This window comes from Protopterus annectens, chromosome 3.part0 (assembly GCF_019279795.1).
Source record: "Protopterus annectens isolate FY-2018-M chromosome 3.part0, PAN1.0, whole genome shotgun sequence".
Taxonomy (NCBI): Eukaryota; Metazoa; Chordata; order Ceratodontiformes; family Protopteridae; genus Protopterus; species Protopterus annectens.
The window spans coordinates 1,206,113,220-1,206,131,472 of record NC_056731.1 but is presented as its reverse complement, the minus strand read 5'-3'; the positions used below and the strand labels follow the sequence as shown (position 1 = coordinate 1,206,131,472).

The following is an 18,253-nucleotide window of genomic DNA, read 5'->3' as shown; positions in this document are numbered from 1 at the left end:
AAAGACATGCTGTAGGTGGATTGGGCACTCTAAATTGACCCTAGGTGTGAGTGTGTATGTGTGTGCCTTCTGTGGAAGGTTGGGTGCCGGGCTGGCAACTCAACACCGTAAAACTCTACTGCCAATCATGAGCAAACAGGTGATCCACTGCGGTGACCCCTAACCGGGAAAAGCCGAAAGAAGAAGACCTCAGACTAAATATATCATTTCTACCTCCCTTCTTTGCATCTAGGAATAATGAAAACAACAGTGTAATAATGAGTAAATAAAGCATGTGACATCACCTCAGGGCTTTATCTACACAGGTGACAGATACTATTGGCTATTTTGAGAATAGATACTCAGTGATATATTACTCAGGAAAAGGAGTTATAGGTAGTAACACTTGTATGTGTTTATACAACAAAAATATTATCTCTGTAGTTTATCTACTGTCAAAGCATCACAAAAGGTGTGATTTATTTACAGTGATATTTAAAATACAATTAAAATCTACAGTAGAGTTAATCAGTGGGAAACCTAAATTAATCCTGAATATATCAGGCACATTATTTAAACCAATCTTTTTCATTTACTTTTTTCATTTAGAACTTTAGACATAACAATAATATGTAATAATAACAAATCTACTGCACTGCACTAGGTAAACTCCAACTCCCATTCAAAAAAGGTAAATCAAGCATACAAACTGGGCAAGCAACAAGCATGGCATAAAAACATGAACATTTATTAAATAAAATGAACAGCAAGGCAGATATCAAAGTAATAAAGTGCTTTCACGTGGATCAACCATCAGTCATACAATAAGTGGTGAATTAGTTATTGTATGTCTGATGAAGTGTGGTTGAGCCATACAAAAGCACTTACTACTTTGATATCTGCCTTGTTGCTTGTTTTATTTAATAAATGTTCATGTTTTTATGCTGTCCTTGTAACTTGCGCATTTTGTATGCTTGATAACAGTATTATGTGTCAAGATATATACACTTTATTCATGCGATAAATAATTCTCTGCTAATATCCTCCTTCTAATGTGGGGTACACATTGTTCAGTATTGCAGATTTAAACAAATCAGTTTTACTACTATGACAGTTGTCTAAATGTTTTGCCATGGTACATTTTCTTTCAAATGAATTGCACATGCCCTTGTAAGTTGAATTCTTTTTTTTAATTCTGTTCCAAAATAAATAAATAAATAAATAAATAAACAAATAAATAAATAAGCAATGGGAAATATCAATGCATAAATTACTGAACCAGCTAGCATTTGTGGGGTGAGGGTGGATTCTGTTATTAAAATTGAAGAAAAGTCTTTTGTGGTTCAGACAACAGAATTAGAATCAAGCATGTCTTAAGCAATATTTTTGAAACTCTTTTAATATCCCATATAAAATCAAATTCATATTACAACACTGTTATTATTGTTTAAATTATAAGTTAACACAATAATTGCCTACACAACTTCTGATGCATGAAGTGCCAACTACTCTGTTCAAAAACGACTGTGCAACATAATAACATAATGCTCGTCTTCTCCTGTATGTTCTCCATTTGACAGGAGGCAGCATCCTTGTTGTGCAACATAGATTACTAGATTCATATTGTGAAAAGACAGCCTAGGTGCACAATTTAATATTCAGTCTTCAGCAAGAATAAACTTGTAAACCACCTTCAACATTTACAGACACCAAACTTCATTTTTTGCAAAGGTTATTATATACATCCCACATGTAATGTCTGGTAGATACTTATGCAAATGTGAGTGGATCACATTTAGTCTCTAAATGCTTGAAATAACTTACACTTCACCTCCATTCAAACTGAAAAAGTCTTGCAACTCAAAGAGTTCCCTGGATAAGAAGAATAAATATGTATCCTATATATGTGATGAAGATACAACACAATAGATACTTAATAGCTCTAGAGTGCAAAAATATTATTTCATAATGTGTTTAATATGCTATTGTCTAACACAATGACACCCCCAAAAAATATCTTGATGTTACATTTCAGCAATATATAATATATATATATATATATATATATATATATATATATATATATATATATATATTTATATATATATAGCTAGATAGAGATAGATATGGAAAGTTTAGAGAGAGACATGATTAATTCTCATTGAAAATAATATGAATTGAATAACAGTGCTCGTATTACAATGTCATTACTTCTGTTACTCAACTTTATAATATGTACTGGGCTACAAACATACTCACACTGAAATTTGTGCATGTCTATCAGCTTCTAAGCATTAAAAATCATTGCACTGACCTTTAAAAATCATAACAGATGGACAGAAAGAGGAACAATGGCTTATACTTTTTGAATATAATTAATTCTTATAGTAGAGTCTATATATTTAGTGATAAGGAATATTTGTATAAGGTTAGCTCATTTGTTTAAATAGCTGTATAATTTCTTTTAACACTTTGCATAATTGTTTTTATTTTAAGTATTCACAAATATCTTCTTTTATATGCCTGTATAAAGGCTAGGTATTTAAAATATGACATTATTAATATTTTCAAAACAAAATAGGAGCAATCCCCTAAAAAAGTCAACCTTACCTGGTCCCATGGACAGATAATTCCACCAAAACACATAAAAAGGTAACCCATGGCAACAAGACACACCCAGATTACCACTGAGAAAATGCGTAGCAGCTTTCTGAACACGGATTCTATGCAAACCAGGATGAAAATGGTGAAGAATATTGCCAAGGCCGTTGGAACGGTTATTAAAAATGCCACATGGTCCTCAATTGCCTAGACAGAAAAACAGACATAAAAAGGGTAATATGTAGCATATGATTTTATCGCATCTACCGGTGATGTTTACAACTCACATTTAAGTAAACACTTCATAAACAAATTGAGTTCAATAGTCTTATATTTTCCTTAGATTTGCATTTATAGTTGTGCTTATGTGTAATAGATTTTTTTATGAAATACAGAACAAAATGTAGCTTACTTGGTAGATTTTCAGGATGGATATATACCATATAACATAATGCATTACTCTACTTGATAATCAGATCAGATTTAACATCCTAGTGTGTCATTTATCCTTATAGTGGTGTTACAACTCACATTTACGTAAACACTTCATAAACAAATTGAGTTCAATAGTCTTATATTTCTAACTCTTTATATGATGATGATGGTGCCTTCTTAAAGTGTCTTAACTTTCCTTATTCTTGTCTTAATCTTTCTATGTTGCTCTTTCACATTGTCATCTGCTCTGATGTCCATATTTTTTCAACTATCTGACAGTGTGCATCCTACTACTCATTTCAGGCACTTCATCTGTGGCTTCCTCAAGAGGTGATGGAGATGAAGTACCTGAGATGGGTGGTAGGATGCACACGGTAAGACAGACAAAGACACGAGGACATCAGAACAGAAGCCATTGTAGCCAAAGTAGCTCCAGTTGCAGGGAAGGTCAGAGAGAACAGATTATAGCAGTTCAGTCACCTGTGCAGGAAAGCATAATACAGTCTGGTGAAGAAGATTTGCTAGTGACAGGTAAAAGACTAGAGGAAATGAGAACATCTGGTATAGAGATGAATGACTGCATGTTAGAAAACCTGAGACAGTCAGACATGAACATGGTAGAAGGCAGCATCGTGGTGTTGAATCAAGAAAGGTGGTAACAGTTGGCATAACACTCTTCCCCATCTAGAAAATAGAAAAAGGGGGTTAATGATGATGAAGATCATGATGGTTACTGATGCCAGTTTGTGCTGACACTCTATGGATGCTGCATAGGTGTGGGTGGGGTTAGACAGTATTTTGTTCACTATGTAGAACTGGCTGTAAGAGGGATACCTCTAGCTTGGAGTATTTATAACCCTCACAGATAGTCCCTTGGGTTGAAAAGACATTTTTTTCAGTGCACATGGCATGTCTTACACTGTCTTAAGAAACTGAGTGCTATAATGCTAACAATAGAATGGGAGTTCCCATTGTTGGGTAAGACAGACATAATGAGAGTCAGTAAGGGAAATGAAGAAGTGTTGTGGGACTATTAAAGGGGAGACGTTTGTTAGATGGGTGATGCTTCATATATCTAACAGAGCAGACAAGAGCACACAAGTAAGTGCAAGCTGATTAGATAGAAAATAATTGGATAACTCACAGGATGTAGAGGAAGGTACACTCTACTAATCATTTGTAAGAGGAGTAAATTACTTGTATATACTACCTGCTATGGAATTACCAGAACCATGGCAATACTCAGAGCAGCTCCAGTTAGTATATAGTTAAAAAAGAAACAATGGAAAACAAGGGAAAGCTGAAGCAGAACATCCTCTATACCAAGTAAAATAGATAAACTCAGAAAATGCAGAAGCCAGTAAACAATGCAGAAAAAGTACAAAATGTCAAGAAAACAGGATAAAATAAAAAAAATAAGTTCAGCAATTTGTGCAAACAGAAAAATGTACTTTCCTGAGCTGTTAGCAAGTATCCAATCTAAAAATGAGTGCAGCTCTCTGCAGTTTTAGCAAGAAGTAGCCTGTGTTGTACTCCCTCTAGTAAGCAGTAATCAACAAATCAAAACAGCCAGTGGAAAACAAGTGAAATCTGAAGCCAAAATGTTCATAGTTACATAGAACATGCAGCAGTTAGTCCAACACTTCTTTAGATTAACTATCATGCTATTTAAGATGGTCCCTGTACCTTGCCAAAGAGGTTAACTGAGAAAATACATAAGGCAGTAAGCAATGTAGGAAAAGCAATTTAAAATGATAGAAAGCAGTTTAAAATTGCAAAAATGGTTAGGCAATTTATATGCTTTCCTACTTTCCTAAGCTTTTCTTTTTCAGAAAATCAGCACTTATCTAATCCCATGTTCTATTCAGCTCTCTGCAGTCTCTGCAAGAAGACAAAGGCTGAGTTGTGCCCCCCCCCCCACTAAATAGAAAATAAGAAGATTTAGAACATGCATCATTTAGTCCAAGACTCAATTTGAATAACTATTACTCTATACAAGATGGCCCTTACACCTGGCCAAACAGACTAAGAAAATACAGTAAACAATGCAGGAAAAAAAAAAACAGTTTAAAGTAGCAAAAACAGCATAAATGGTAAAAAGAATTAGCAAAACTTAAGCACAAACACGAAATGCACTTTTCTGAGCTTATTTTTGGAAATGAGCAGGTCCACAAGCATTTATCTAATCTCACAGAGAGTACATTTGTCTGCAGTATTAACAAGGTAATGCATAAAGGGTTGTACCTAATATTAGGACAAAATGACTAGGTTTTGACAGCAGCCCTGAAATATGACTAACGGACCATTTAGGAACCTTCAGGTTCCCATTTTTCTTAATAAGGTCAGTCAAATATTTTTCAGTTGATTATACATACCATTATATGCTATCTGAACAGTTTAATTTTAAAATTAAATATATACATACAAGAAAGTGCAACCTTATCCCACTATATCTTATCATAGTATGTATTGTATCACTGTTCTGTAAGCAAATTGCAAATGTTAAATCATTATGTTTATTTTATTTATTTATTTTACATTTGTTAACCGGGATAGCCCGACTGGATTCATGTCCATTTTCAGTGGATGCCTGGAGAGAAAAGCTCCAAACTTACAAACAGATAAAGACAAGCAAGTTACAGTATATACTCAAACATATTGTACTAACATACAAGTTACAGTCTCACATTTCAAGCCTATGAAGAATGCAGTTTATATTCAGAAATATATACATATATGTTACAGTTTCTCTTATCAAACCTATAGGTGCAGCTATATACAGAGTATCTGCAAAGATGTTACATTTTCTCTTTTCAAACCTTTTAGCGTAAGAGGTAAATTGCTGTGAATAAAAAATTGCAGGGATATGAAAGTAGATGAGGCTTTAGTCAGGGTTAGAGCATGGGAATAACCAGTGAGTTTTAAAATACTGGGTTATATTTTTTAATTGATTAAGGGAGGGGTTCAGAGTAAGGTCAAATGGGAGTGAATTCCAGGTTTTGCCAACTGAATTTGCAAACAAAGAGTCTCCAGATAGGTTGTTAGCTTTAACAGATTGAACCAAAAGTTTTGTAGTGGAATGAAGATTCCTAGCATTTTTGTAGGGATGGGTAATGTTTTTAAGGGAGGGTGTTTTTTCTGGATGGTTAATAACCTTGAATGCTACAGTAAGCTGATTATATTGACTTAGCTTGGGGAGTTCTAGCCAACCTAAGAGGGTTAGGTTTTGACAATGGTGTGTCCTGTAGGGAGTTCCTGTGGCAAACCTGGCAATTTGATTGTAGCAGCTAGAGAGTTTGATGAGATCAGTTTTGTTCAAGTTAGTGAGTATTGGCAAGGCATAGTGTAGAGATGAAAGCAGGTGGGTACTGGCAATGGCAGTCCTAGCTTGAGGGGTGAAAAAAGGTTTGTTTTTGTATAGGGAGCCAAGCTTTTTATTAATGGTTTTAATAGTTTGGTTTGCATGCATATCATATTTGAGGTTGTTGTCTATTATGACATCCAGGAGTTTGGGGTTCATATCTGGTGAGATTATGGTCCCATTGTTAGATGTTATAGTAAACAAAGGCTGAGAGGATTTGCGAGTAGGGGAGAAGAACAATAGCTTTATTTTATTAGGGTTTAATATCAGCTGTTGATTAGTGATCCAGTTTTCCACTGTATTAAAGGTTTCTGGGTTAAACTAAGGAGATCTGTAGGGGTAGAGGCTGAGCAGATCAGGGTGGAGTCATCGGCATATTGTATACAGGCTGTGTCTGGGATTACAGTGTGGAAGTCACTGATAAAGAGGGAGAAAAGAAGGGGACCTAATATGGAGCCTTGAGGGACACCAAGGGTAACGGGGAGAAGGGTTGAGAGTTTGTCCTGCCAAAGGACAGCCTGCTGTCTTCCACTAAGATAAGATTGAAACCATTGCATGGCATGGTTGTTTAGTAATATTTTATTTAGGGTAAGTAAGAGTAGCTAGTGGTTAACCATGTCAAAGGCCTTGGAAAGATCGAGAAACAGGGCAGAAGATAGTTTGTTGTTGTTACGGTTGGAATTTATGACATTAGAAAAGGGGAGAAGGGCTGAGGTGGTACTGTGCTGTGGTCTAAATCCATGCTGGGAGTGGCTAGAATATTATGTTGAATAAGGTAGTGTAAGAGTTGTTTATGGATATACTTTTCCATAATTGTAGCCAGAGTGGAAAGGATAGCTATTGGTCTATAGTCTGACAACTCAATGGAGCTGCCTCCTTTGTGGAGTGGTATGACGTGATATTTTCTAGATAGAGGAGATAAAGGCTTCAGTTATGGTTCTGTTTATCAAAATAGAGACAGGGTATGCTATAACATCAGCAGCTTTTTGCAGGTAGTCTGCAGGGAGGAGGTCAGCTGAAAGGGTGGTTGGTTTGAATTTTTTAATTAGGGCTCTAATGAGTGAAGTCAGAACTTTTTTGGAAGCTAAAGGAGAGAATATCACTGGGTTTAGGGGTTTCAGCATTATGACAAGTGGGTTTAAGTTTGCTAGCAAGGGCTTGGATGGTTTGTGTAAAGAAACTGTCAAAGGTGTTGGCAATGGGCTCTGGCATTTACCTTATCTACATTGTATGTTTATCCTTATCAGATATTACTTTGTTCTGTATTTAAATTACCTGTGTTTTATTATATTTATTGTACTAATCACTATAGAGCTTTTCTCCCCTTGCCTCCACTGAAAATGGGCTTCTTGCCCAGTTGGACTCTCCCAGTAAACAAATATAAAATAAAAAAATAAAAATAAATAAATAAAAATTATATTAAGCCATCATTAAGTTCAGTAGGGATGCAAGCTGTATTGTTATTATATCAAAAATAAAGTTCACCTCCAGTAAATAAAATATCATTTCTATTTCTGAAATATAAGGCATCTATGTTTTCAAAATAAAGTAAAAAGTGTTAAAGAATTAATTTTATATAAATATTTAGAAAAAGTCTTAATATCATGACTGGAACAAGGTATCATTCAAACACACATGCCATGAAGTTTGTTCGGATGTAGTTAAACAGCATTCTATATTTAATCATGTCTACAGTGATGCAATCCATAGTTTTGCCCCCTCAAAGCAAGAGGTTCAGTTCATGTCTACAGTGCCTTCTGTATGCAGTCTGCATTTCTTCTTTGTGTTCAGGCTATTTTTTTCCTGTATATTCCTGTTTTCTCCCCCCATTTTAGCCTACATCTCTTTTTCCCATTGTAAATTCCACCTTTAGTGGTGCCGGTAACAGGGTCACTTTAGGAGTTAGATGTGAGAGAGAGAGAGAGAGATAGACCACTATATTGTTTTAGTTTGATTATCAGAAAGTCATATTAAAGTTAGAGGTTTATAGATGCAGTACAGGAATGTCTTAGGCTAAAGTGTATCTCTGGATGAAGGATACCGAGTAGAACTTATTGTATAGATAAAGTGCATTCGGTCATCATTGAAGATTTACTAAAGCAACTGACAAAAGAATTCTAAGCTTCAAAAATTGAAATCTGTCTTTGAATGTTCACTTCATTGATATCCAAGCTGCAATAATCAAATGATAACAACATCAGTGCAGTTGTAGTGCCAAAACACACACACAAAAAGCTGGATTGGCTAAAAGGTCACAGATGGGAAGATGTCCCAACAATCAAGATGCATTATTTTGTCCTTCACTGAACAAAAAAATCAAACAGTATTTACAGAGCAGTTACCTTAGGTATAAACTGCTCCCATTTCAAATAGGATGTTTCTTTCATCTGTAAAACTAGTACAGAGACAAAGTAAAAGATGTCTAGTAGGTGCTAGTTAAAGATGGACTACCAAAAAGTATCTCGTCATCCACACAATTAAATGCTCACATAGTTATACAAGTTTCCAGAGACTTCAAAGCTTCTTAGAATGGCCAATAGTTTACTTCTTAAACCATTCAGCAGTAAAAATAACTCTCAGAATAAAGAAAATCATAAGTAGCATTTCAGTCCCATAATGCTCTGTCATCATCATAATCACCATCATCATCTTCTTTCAGCTGTTCCCGTTAGGGGTCACCACAGCAGATCATCTGTTTCCATTTCTTCCTGTCCTCTGCATCTTCCTCTGTAACACCAACCACCTGCATGTCCTCTCTCACCACATCCATAAACGTTATCTTAGGCCTTCCTCTTTTCCTGTTACCTGGTAGCTTCATCCTTAGCATCTTTTTCCCAATATACTCAGCATCCCTCCTCAGCACATGTCCAAACCAATGTAATCTTGTTTCTCTGGCTTTGTCTCCAAACCTTCCAACCTGGGCTGATCCTCTAATATACTTATTCCTAATCCTGTCCACCCTCGTCACACCCAGTGCAAATCTTAACATCTTTAACTCTGCCACATCCAGCTCAAACTCTTGCCTTTTTGTCAATGCCACTGTTTCCAACTCATATACCATAGCTAAAGAGAAAAATACGTCCAAACTCCGCTGAAGGTGTCGAAGACAAAAGAAAACAGCAATAGGAAAAAAGACTTTGAAGCACCACCACGGCAATTCAATTCTTCAGATTCCAAGAGTTCCAAACAGGCAATCCAATAGGAACAAATAATTTATTAAAACAAATGAATACTCAAATAAAACTAGGTAAAAATAATAATAATACTAATAATAACATCTGATAAGCGCTTTCAACTATTCAGCCTTCATCAGATCATAAAGCTTATTTCGATGTTAACATTTAAAAAAAATAGCTTAACCAAACATTCTTTGTTTCTGACATCCTAATCAAACTAATAGCCAAATAAGTATAGTAATAATACGAGTTCCTTATAGGAGGAAAGGCGGAGCTATCGACCAAACAAATTGTCAGATTACGCTCCATTCAACAATCTTCATAGCCAAATAAATGGTTGAATTATATGCCCATCATTGGTCCACAAGAGCTGCTGTGCAGAATAACAATCCAGTAATGCTAGCTCTTCATTAGTAATCATGACCAATCAAACGGCAAGAATGCACATCAATCGCTGTATACACACCTCCTCAAATAATGGCTTATGACGGCCACTAGAAAAACGATTCTCCAAATCACTATAGCAGTAATACTAATTCCTTACTAAACAAAATACAAAGAGTCAAAAATATACAATATGTTCCATTCACCATACAGACACAAGGGTGGCTATATAAAGTGGCTCTTCAACGACATTGATTCCTCATTAGAGCTCATCATATACCCATCATTGGTCCACAAGAGCTGCTGTATAGAATAACAATCCAATGCTGCTAGCTTTTCATTAGTAGTCATGACCAATCAAACAACAAGATTGCACATCAATCACTGTATACACATCTCCTCAGCTAAGGGCTTATGATGGCTGCTAGAAAAATGATTCTCCAAATAGCTATAACAGTAATACTATTCCTTACTGGACAAAATACAAAGGGTCAAAAATATATAATATAATATGTTCCATTCACCATAAAGCCACAAGGGTGGCTACATAAAGTGGATCATCAACGGCATTGATTCCTCATTAGAACTAAAAGCCAATCAAAAGGCAAAGCCCCAGTAATACTGGTTCCTTACTGGTCAAAAAAATAAAACCAGCAACCAGACGGATAGACAAAGTGCACTCCATTCACCATAGAGCCACAGAGGCGGCTACATAAAAAGCTCTCCAATGGCTCTAGTTCCTAAATAGGGCTCATAACCAATAGGATGGCAAGATCACATGCCATTCGCTAAGATTAATGCAATGATGTGTCCTAAAAGGCAGCCCAGTGGCAAACCTAGCTATGTGGTTATAGCAGGTTGAGAGTTTGTGAAGTTCAGTCTTGTTTAGATTAGGCAGTAGCGGGGATGCATACAGAAGTGTTGAAAGAAGGTGAGAATGAGCTATGGCAATTTTGGCTGGAGGGGTGAAGAAGGCTTTTATTCTGTAAATTGACCCTAGTTTTTTATTGATGGTTTTGTTCGCTTGGTTTACATGTAGGTCGAATTTTAGATTATCTATAATGACACCTAATGATTTAGTAGACAGGTCAGGGGAGATTACTGTGCCATCATTTGCATTTATGGTAAAGGTAAAAGTAGGAGACCTTTGTGCTGGTAAGAATAACAGCATTTTAGTTTTTTTGGGATTTAGTATCAAACTACGTTCAGAAATCCAGTTTTCTATAGTGTTAAAGGTGGACTGGGTAGAAGACCATAAGTCTGTTGGAGATGTGGTGGAACAGACCAGGGTGGAGTCATCAGAGTATTGGATACAACTGACTTTTGGGATGACAGTATACAGGTCGTTAATGAAGATGGAAAACAGCAGGGACCCTAGTATAGAGCCTTGTAGTACTCTAAGGGTGTTGGGTAGTAGGTTCGAGAGGTTGTTCTGCCAAAGGACAGCCTGCTGTCTTCCATTCAGGTAGGATTTAAACCACTGAAGTGCCTTAGTATCTAGACAGAATGTTTGCAGGGTGTGTATTAGAAGTTGGTGGTCAACCATGTCGAATGCCTTGGAAAGATCCAAGAAGAGGGCAGAGGATATGTGATTGTTATTGTGATTACAGTTTATGGTGTTAGTAAAAGCTAGTAGGGCTGAAGTAGTGCTGTGGTGTGGACGTAAGCCATGTTGGGTATCTGCCATGAGGTGATTCTTGATTAGCTAGTGCATGAGTTGTCTGTGAATACATTTTTCCATAATCTTTGCAAATGGAGAGAGTATGGCTATTGGTATATAATTGGAGAATTCAGTAGAGCTGCCTCCTTTATGAAGTGGGATTACATAGGATATTTTCCAGATGGTGGGAATTCTAGCTTCTACTATGGTTTGATTAATTAGTGTTGATACTGGGTAGGCAATAGCATCAGCTGATTTTTGAAGGTACTTGGCGGGGAGTTGATCAGCAAAGAGTGTGGTGGGCTTTAATTTTTTGATCAAGGTCCAGATAAGTGACGTGGCCACTGGTTGAAAGCTGAACGAGAGTAGGTTTCTAGGGGTGGTACTTTCAGGACCAGGAAAGCTAAGAGGTAATTGGCTTGCTAGGCCTTGAATTGTCTCAGTGAAGAATCGGTTAAAACTATCTGAAACATCCTCGGGGGGGGGGTATCAATAGCAGCAGCGGGGATGGCGGTAGAAGTTTGTCCAGGATGAAGTAGATTATTCACACCTGCCCAAAACGTCTGAGGCTTGTTTTGATTTACTGTCTGTAAAATGCAGTAGTATTGTTTTTTGTCTTGTAAAATGGATTTTTTGGTTTTGTTCCTACATTGACTGTATTTAATTTGGTTGTGGGGGTCTTTTTTTTTTTAGTAGAATGCTTAAAGCCCATAATTTGTTTCGACGGGCAATTTTGAGTCTAGACTCTTTAGAAAGCCATGGTGCAGTTTTTGCTTTTGGTCTCTTTAAACGAGCAGGTACATGCTGATCTAGGATCTCAAGAAATTTATTATTAAAGTATGCAACTGCCTCCACTAAGGGGAGGTGTTTTAGAAAAGACCAGTTACATGAGTTAAGTTCTTGTTGGAATTTGGCAGGGTCAAAGTCTTTTTTGTTTCTAACTTTTCTGAGTAAGGGTAGTTGGGAATTAATGGCGTTATGCTTAACTATATAAGTGAGAAGGTTATCACTTAGGTCATCAGGGATGGTATCAGCAGTGTACAGTTGGGGTGACTATTTATGAGTACCCAATCGAGTATGCTTTCGTTTTGGTTGGGTTTACCTAACCTGGTAGGGATGGAAATGATTTGAGTAAAAGCATGCAGGTTAATATGGGTTGATGGGGATTCTGAGGAACAGGTGACCCGGTCTATGTTAAAATCCTAGAGTAGTAGGGTTTCTTCGGGGTAATGACATTATAGCCAGTGCAGAGTGTCTTCAAGTGTAGTTATATTATTACCTGGGGGAATATACATGCAGATTGTTTACTTGCAATCTAGTTGCAAGAATTTCAGAGTTATTAATCTGAGGTGATTGGGTTACATCTATGGTCACATTTAACTCAGATTTGTAAAGTATAGCTACCCCACCCCCCTTCTTGGAAACACGATTCAGCCTGTGTATGTTATACCCAGGAGGTAACACTTCATTGCCTGTAGTGTTTGGTTTTAATCAGGTTTCAGATAGACAGAGAATCTCAAGGGAATGGACAGCTATTGCAGTTAACAAGGTTTCCTAGGGCTTTCTAGAGATATAAGGTAAGTATTTTAGCTCTTAAATTACACCAGTTTTTAACCCTTTATTTTGCTGTCTATAAAATTTGCTATTTTGTAATACAATTTTAATACAACGTTTAGTAAGGGTCCTATAGTTAATGTATTTCTAGGGTTATTTTAAGGTTAGGAATACAATAGCTGGAGGGGGAAGGGGTAAACTACACTTTAGCTAGTGTTGGGAGTTAGCCAAGTTGTAATGGGGACAAACTTGTAGGTGCTTTAGACCCCAGTCAGCAGCCTACAGTTTATAATGGTGAACAGTAAAACATCTCTACCTTTTCACTTTGTAGTGGGCTGACTTCAGAGTATTGTATTCAGCCGGGTAGCTTCCTTCTTGGATAGAGAGCACTGTTTTGGGAGTTTATATCAGGGGTGCTACCTCAAAATTAGAGTAGAGCAGGTTAATTAAATGTGTAGGTTAAAAGCATTACAGCTTAATAATTACAGACCAAGAAGTATAGATTCAAGTTCAGCTGATGTCAGAGACAGGGGACTGCAAGTGAGACATAGGCATGCAAACATGGCTACTGCACTTCTTTTTACAACCCATATCACATCAGTGTAAGCTATTCCTCCTATATATCACAGCTGATCAAAAACGGCTGTTAAGAAGCACAGAGCAGTAGCTATGCACCTCAATTATGGTAATTATGGTAGCTAATAAGCTCCGTGAAGCTGCAAGCAACAAGAGCAGTTCATTTTCAAAAAAAAAGCCAGAAACATGGTACTTTTCAAGAAACTAGGCATAACTTTAAGGACACTCTACAGTGTATTCTGCATTTAATGTATTACAGCACAAACAACATGACACATGGGCTTACAGTATCACTTCTACTATTAAAAGCACAGGGCAACATTTGTAATACAGACATTCTAGCTGCCATTTCTGCTTCAAACATAGCAAGCAAGTACATTTGTTTTTGTTATAATTTAATAGGGCAACAGTTACAATTCAGAAAGTCAGCAGGATTAGTAATTACTTCTGTGTCTGCTTTAACTACACTAAACAGGGCTAGCTTGCAACTGCATATGCAACAAGGCTAGCAAAATGCTAGCATTTTTAGTGTAAATGAAAAGGACAATCAGATATGTTTAAGGAGACATCAGATCAAGTAAAGACTATCGTTTCCACTGTAATTAAAGCAGGGCAAACATTTACAATTAAATTCAACATACCATGAGGAAGTAGATGCTGCCGACAGGGTTTGAAATCACCAAGGGTTTGAAAATGGTGGGTTACAATAGATAGATATGAAATCTTGCTTAAGTAGCTGTTCAGGGAAGAGTTAAGTTATTGCAGTTAACAAGGTTTCTTAGGGCTTCCTAGAGCTATAACATAAGTATTTTAGCTCTTAAATTACACCAGTTTTTAACCCTTTATTTTGCTAGCTATAGATTTGCTATTTTGTAGTACAATTTTAATACAGTGTTTAGCAAGGGTCCTATAGTTAATGTATTTCTAGGGTTATTTATTTATTTATTTATTGATATTTGTTAACCGTGTTAGTCCAGCTGGGTTTGTGGCCCGTTTTAAGTGGAGACCCGAGGAGGAAAGCTCCAATACATAGTACAGAAATTACAGAAAGTTACAACTTTATAATAAAAATAGATGTTACATTAGTTTTGAGAGAATATAATTTTGAAAATATACATAAGATAAGCCAGAGGCCTGCATGCATAACATTTTTAAGAAGGATGTACAGACATAAATTATGATATTTGGTCAGCTTTGGCAAAGATAAGTCATTATAGGTGGAGGTTTCATTGTCAAGGTTCAGTTAGAAATCATTATACATTACAAGTAAAGGATGTTTCATCATCTTTGGCAAAAAGGCACAAATAACTCATGCTAGATGGTAGTTTCTTTGTGAAGGTTCAGTTTGAACTCTATATGCATTTAAATAAATGCTCTATGGAGGTTTATGGTTGATTTAGAATAATTTGAGTGGATTATTGTGCAAACAGAGTATAGTTGATTAGCCTGGAATAGCATTTGAGTAGTTATAATGCATAATAGAATTCAAAAATTTCTAGCTTGATGGAGTGTAGAGTAAAACTGAGAGGGAGAATGGATAGAAAATAAAATAAGGGAATTGGATGTAGTATTGTGGGATAGAGTACTGGTCCTATATCTTTTTTTTAAAAAGGGGTGGTGGGGTGTTAGGTAGGAGCATGTGAAGGGCATTCCCATTTGGAGGACAGATGGGAGAGTAGCAGGGATTTGAAGTTGTTGTGGCTTGGTATGTTGCATAGTGGGGGGGAGGGAAGAGAGTTCCATAGTTTGACTATGGTGTAAGATAGTAGTTGCTGGCCAGGGGGATGTGAGGGTTTGTGCACTTGTAGGAGGTTGTGGATTTCAAATCTCAGGGAGCGGCTGAGTGTGTAGGGTATTACAGATCTGGTGAGAGAAGGGCATTCTGTAGGTTTGAAGATGAGTTTATAAAAGTTGTAGATATATTAGGTGGTTGGGGAGTTCTAGCCAGTTGAGGGTGTGTAGAGAGTGGCAGTGATGGGATGAGTTTTTAGAATTGGTTGCAAATTTGCAGATTTTATAGTAGCAGGCTTCGGTTTGGAATGAAGGCCAAGTTGTAGGTTAAAGAATAGTGGAGCACCATACAAGAGAGAGGGGAGAAGGAAGGTATATGCGAGGGTTTGTCAGGTGGAGGGGGTGAGGTAGTAGTTGTGCCTGTAGAGGAGACCGATTTTCTGATGGATTTTCTTGATTGCAGAGTAGATGTGGGAGTTGAATTTTAAGTTTTCATCAATGGTAATGCCAAGTAGGGGAACGGTTTCTAGAGGGGTGTTATTTTGGCTTTTAATGGAAAACAGGCTTCTGTTGAATTGGGAGTTTTTGGGAGGAGTGAAAATCATTAGTTTTGTTTTGCTAGCGTTTAGGGCTAGGTGATTGGATTGCATCCATGATTCTGTTTTGGATAAGGCTAATAGGGTTTTGAGTAGAAGTTCGGAGGGGCAGGAGGCTGAACAGATGATGGTGGAGTCATCTGCGTATTGGATAACTGAGGCATCAGGGATGGAGTGGTGGAAACTGTTGATGAATATGTTAAAGAGGAGTGGGTCCAGTACAGATCCTTGTGGAACTCCTGTGGATGTGGGTAAGAAGGGGAGGTTGACTCTTTTCATTGAACAGCTTGTTGGCGCATGGATAGGTAGCTGGAGAACCAGGCTATATTTGAGGGAGAGAGGTGCAGGTATGAGAGATGGGACAGGAGTAAAGAGATGGAGATGTTATTGAATGCCTTTGAGAGATCTAGAAACAGTGAGGAAACATATTTGCCATTGTTGCATGCTAAGGTGATGATTCAAGAAAGGATAGGAGGGCAGTCATGATGCTGTGGCCAGGACGGAAGCCATGTTGAGTAGGAGAGAGGAGGTTGTGCTGGGTTAGGTATGTCATGAGTTGTGAGTGGATAGTTTTTCTAGTATTTTAGAGAGAGGAGTGGGTATAGCTATGGGTCTGAATTTGGTTGGAATTTTATAAGACTAGATATGGGATAGGCTATGGTTTTAGCAGATAATCTGAACAAAGTTGCTGGTAAGTTGTCTGGTGCATTGCGGCATGGTTTTAGCTTCAGGAGTAGTCTTTTTATTGTGTTAGTAGAGACAGGTCTAAGGTTGAAGAGGGGAGATGGAGGAGGGTGAATGGGGGGTTAGGGAGGCAGGGTGAATGGGGTTGGGTTGTAGGGGGGTTAGGGAAGGAGGAGGATAGTTTAGCTATGCAATCTATAAAGAATGAGTTGAATTTTGTGGCAGTTTCAAGGCTGGTGAGTTTAAGATCAGGGCAAGGGTTGGCTTTATTACTGGGGTTGAGAATGGAGGAGATGGAGTTCCAAAATTCCTTTGGGTTTGTTGAATGCATGGATTGCAGATTGCAGTAGTAGGTTTTGCAATCTTTTGTTATTAATTTTTTGACTAGGTTACATAATTGTTTAAATTCTAGGTGGGAGTTGTTTTTTTTCTGTTTTTGGTACTGTTTCCACTTTTTGTCTCGTTGATTCATTATACATTTAGTTTCCTGGGACAGCCAGGGGCAGGGATTGGTTCTGATGCATTTGGATCTGATGGGGGTTAGTTTGTCTACTAGGGTAAAGAAGGTCTGTTTGAAATAAGATACGGCATTGTCTAGAGGAAGGCTTTTTAGGGGAGACTAGTCAGAAAACTTAAGGCACTCTGAGAAAATTTCAGGGCTGAAGGTGGCTAGGTTGTGGGTTTGGGTGAATTGGTATTGTTTTTCTATGTGAGAGGGTAGGTGGTCTATGAATTCTAGTAGGTGGTCGCTTAGGGGGTCTGGTATTATATCGGCATTTATGGTATGGTTGTGGTTGGTTGTTAATATCCAATCTATGATGGTAACGGAGGTACCATCCTTATTTGGCCTGGTTGGAAGGTTTATAAGTTGGGTGAAATTGCATAGGCTGATTGAATGACTTGGGGTATCAGAGTGAAAAGAGGCCCAGTTAATATTCATGTTGCCGAGGATATAGGTTTCGTTTTTGATATTGGAGCTAAACCAAGAGAGGATGTCTTCTAGTGTTTTGGTATTATCTCCAGATGCAAATGAATTTGAAGTCATTAAGTTTTAAAAAGCCTGCAGTCATTTCAGCACTGGCAAAGGTTGGGATGGGGTTGGTGTATGGGTAAAGGTAAAAGTGGAGGGGTAGATAATAGCTACACCACCTCCATTTCTTTGAGGTCAATCATTATGTAAGATGTGGTAGCCTGGAGGGAGGATGTCATTATCTCTGATGGAGGGTTTAAGCCAGGTCTCAGAGATTGCAGTTATATCAGGTTGATTGTGAGAGAGCCATGCATGGAGTTTGGGAATTTTATTTCAGAGGCTTTGTGCATTGAAGGTGGTGAGGCAGATAGATTTGGGTTTGAGGGGTTTGGAATTCTGGTTTGGGAGTGTAATGCTGGGGTTTGGACCTGGTTTAGGGTGGATGTCGCCTGAGAGTGAGAGTGGGATATGGGGAAGAGCTGCCTGAGGAGGTGTAGTGAGGGATAGTGAAGTATGGTTGTGCTGGGGGAGAGTTTTTTTGAGGTA

At 37.5% G+C, this 18,253-nt stretch overlaps 1 protein-coding gene across 1 annotated transcript in view; it reads right to left on the bottom strand.

Moving 5' to 3' along the window:
- The window catches only part of ADCY2 (adenylate cyclase 2), a 4,311,002-nt gene that overhangs the window by 3,982,339 nt on the left and 310,410 nt on the right, over positions 1-18,253 (bottom strand). The window contains exon 2 of the mRNA XM_044065410.1: positions 2,590-2,787. Coding sequence (XP_043921345.1) covers positions 2,590-2,787 — 198 coding nt within the window. The remainder of the gene's footprint in view (positions 1-2,589; positions 2,788-18,253) is intronic.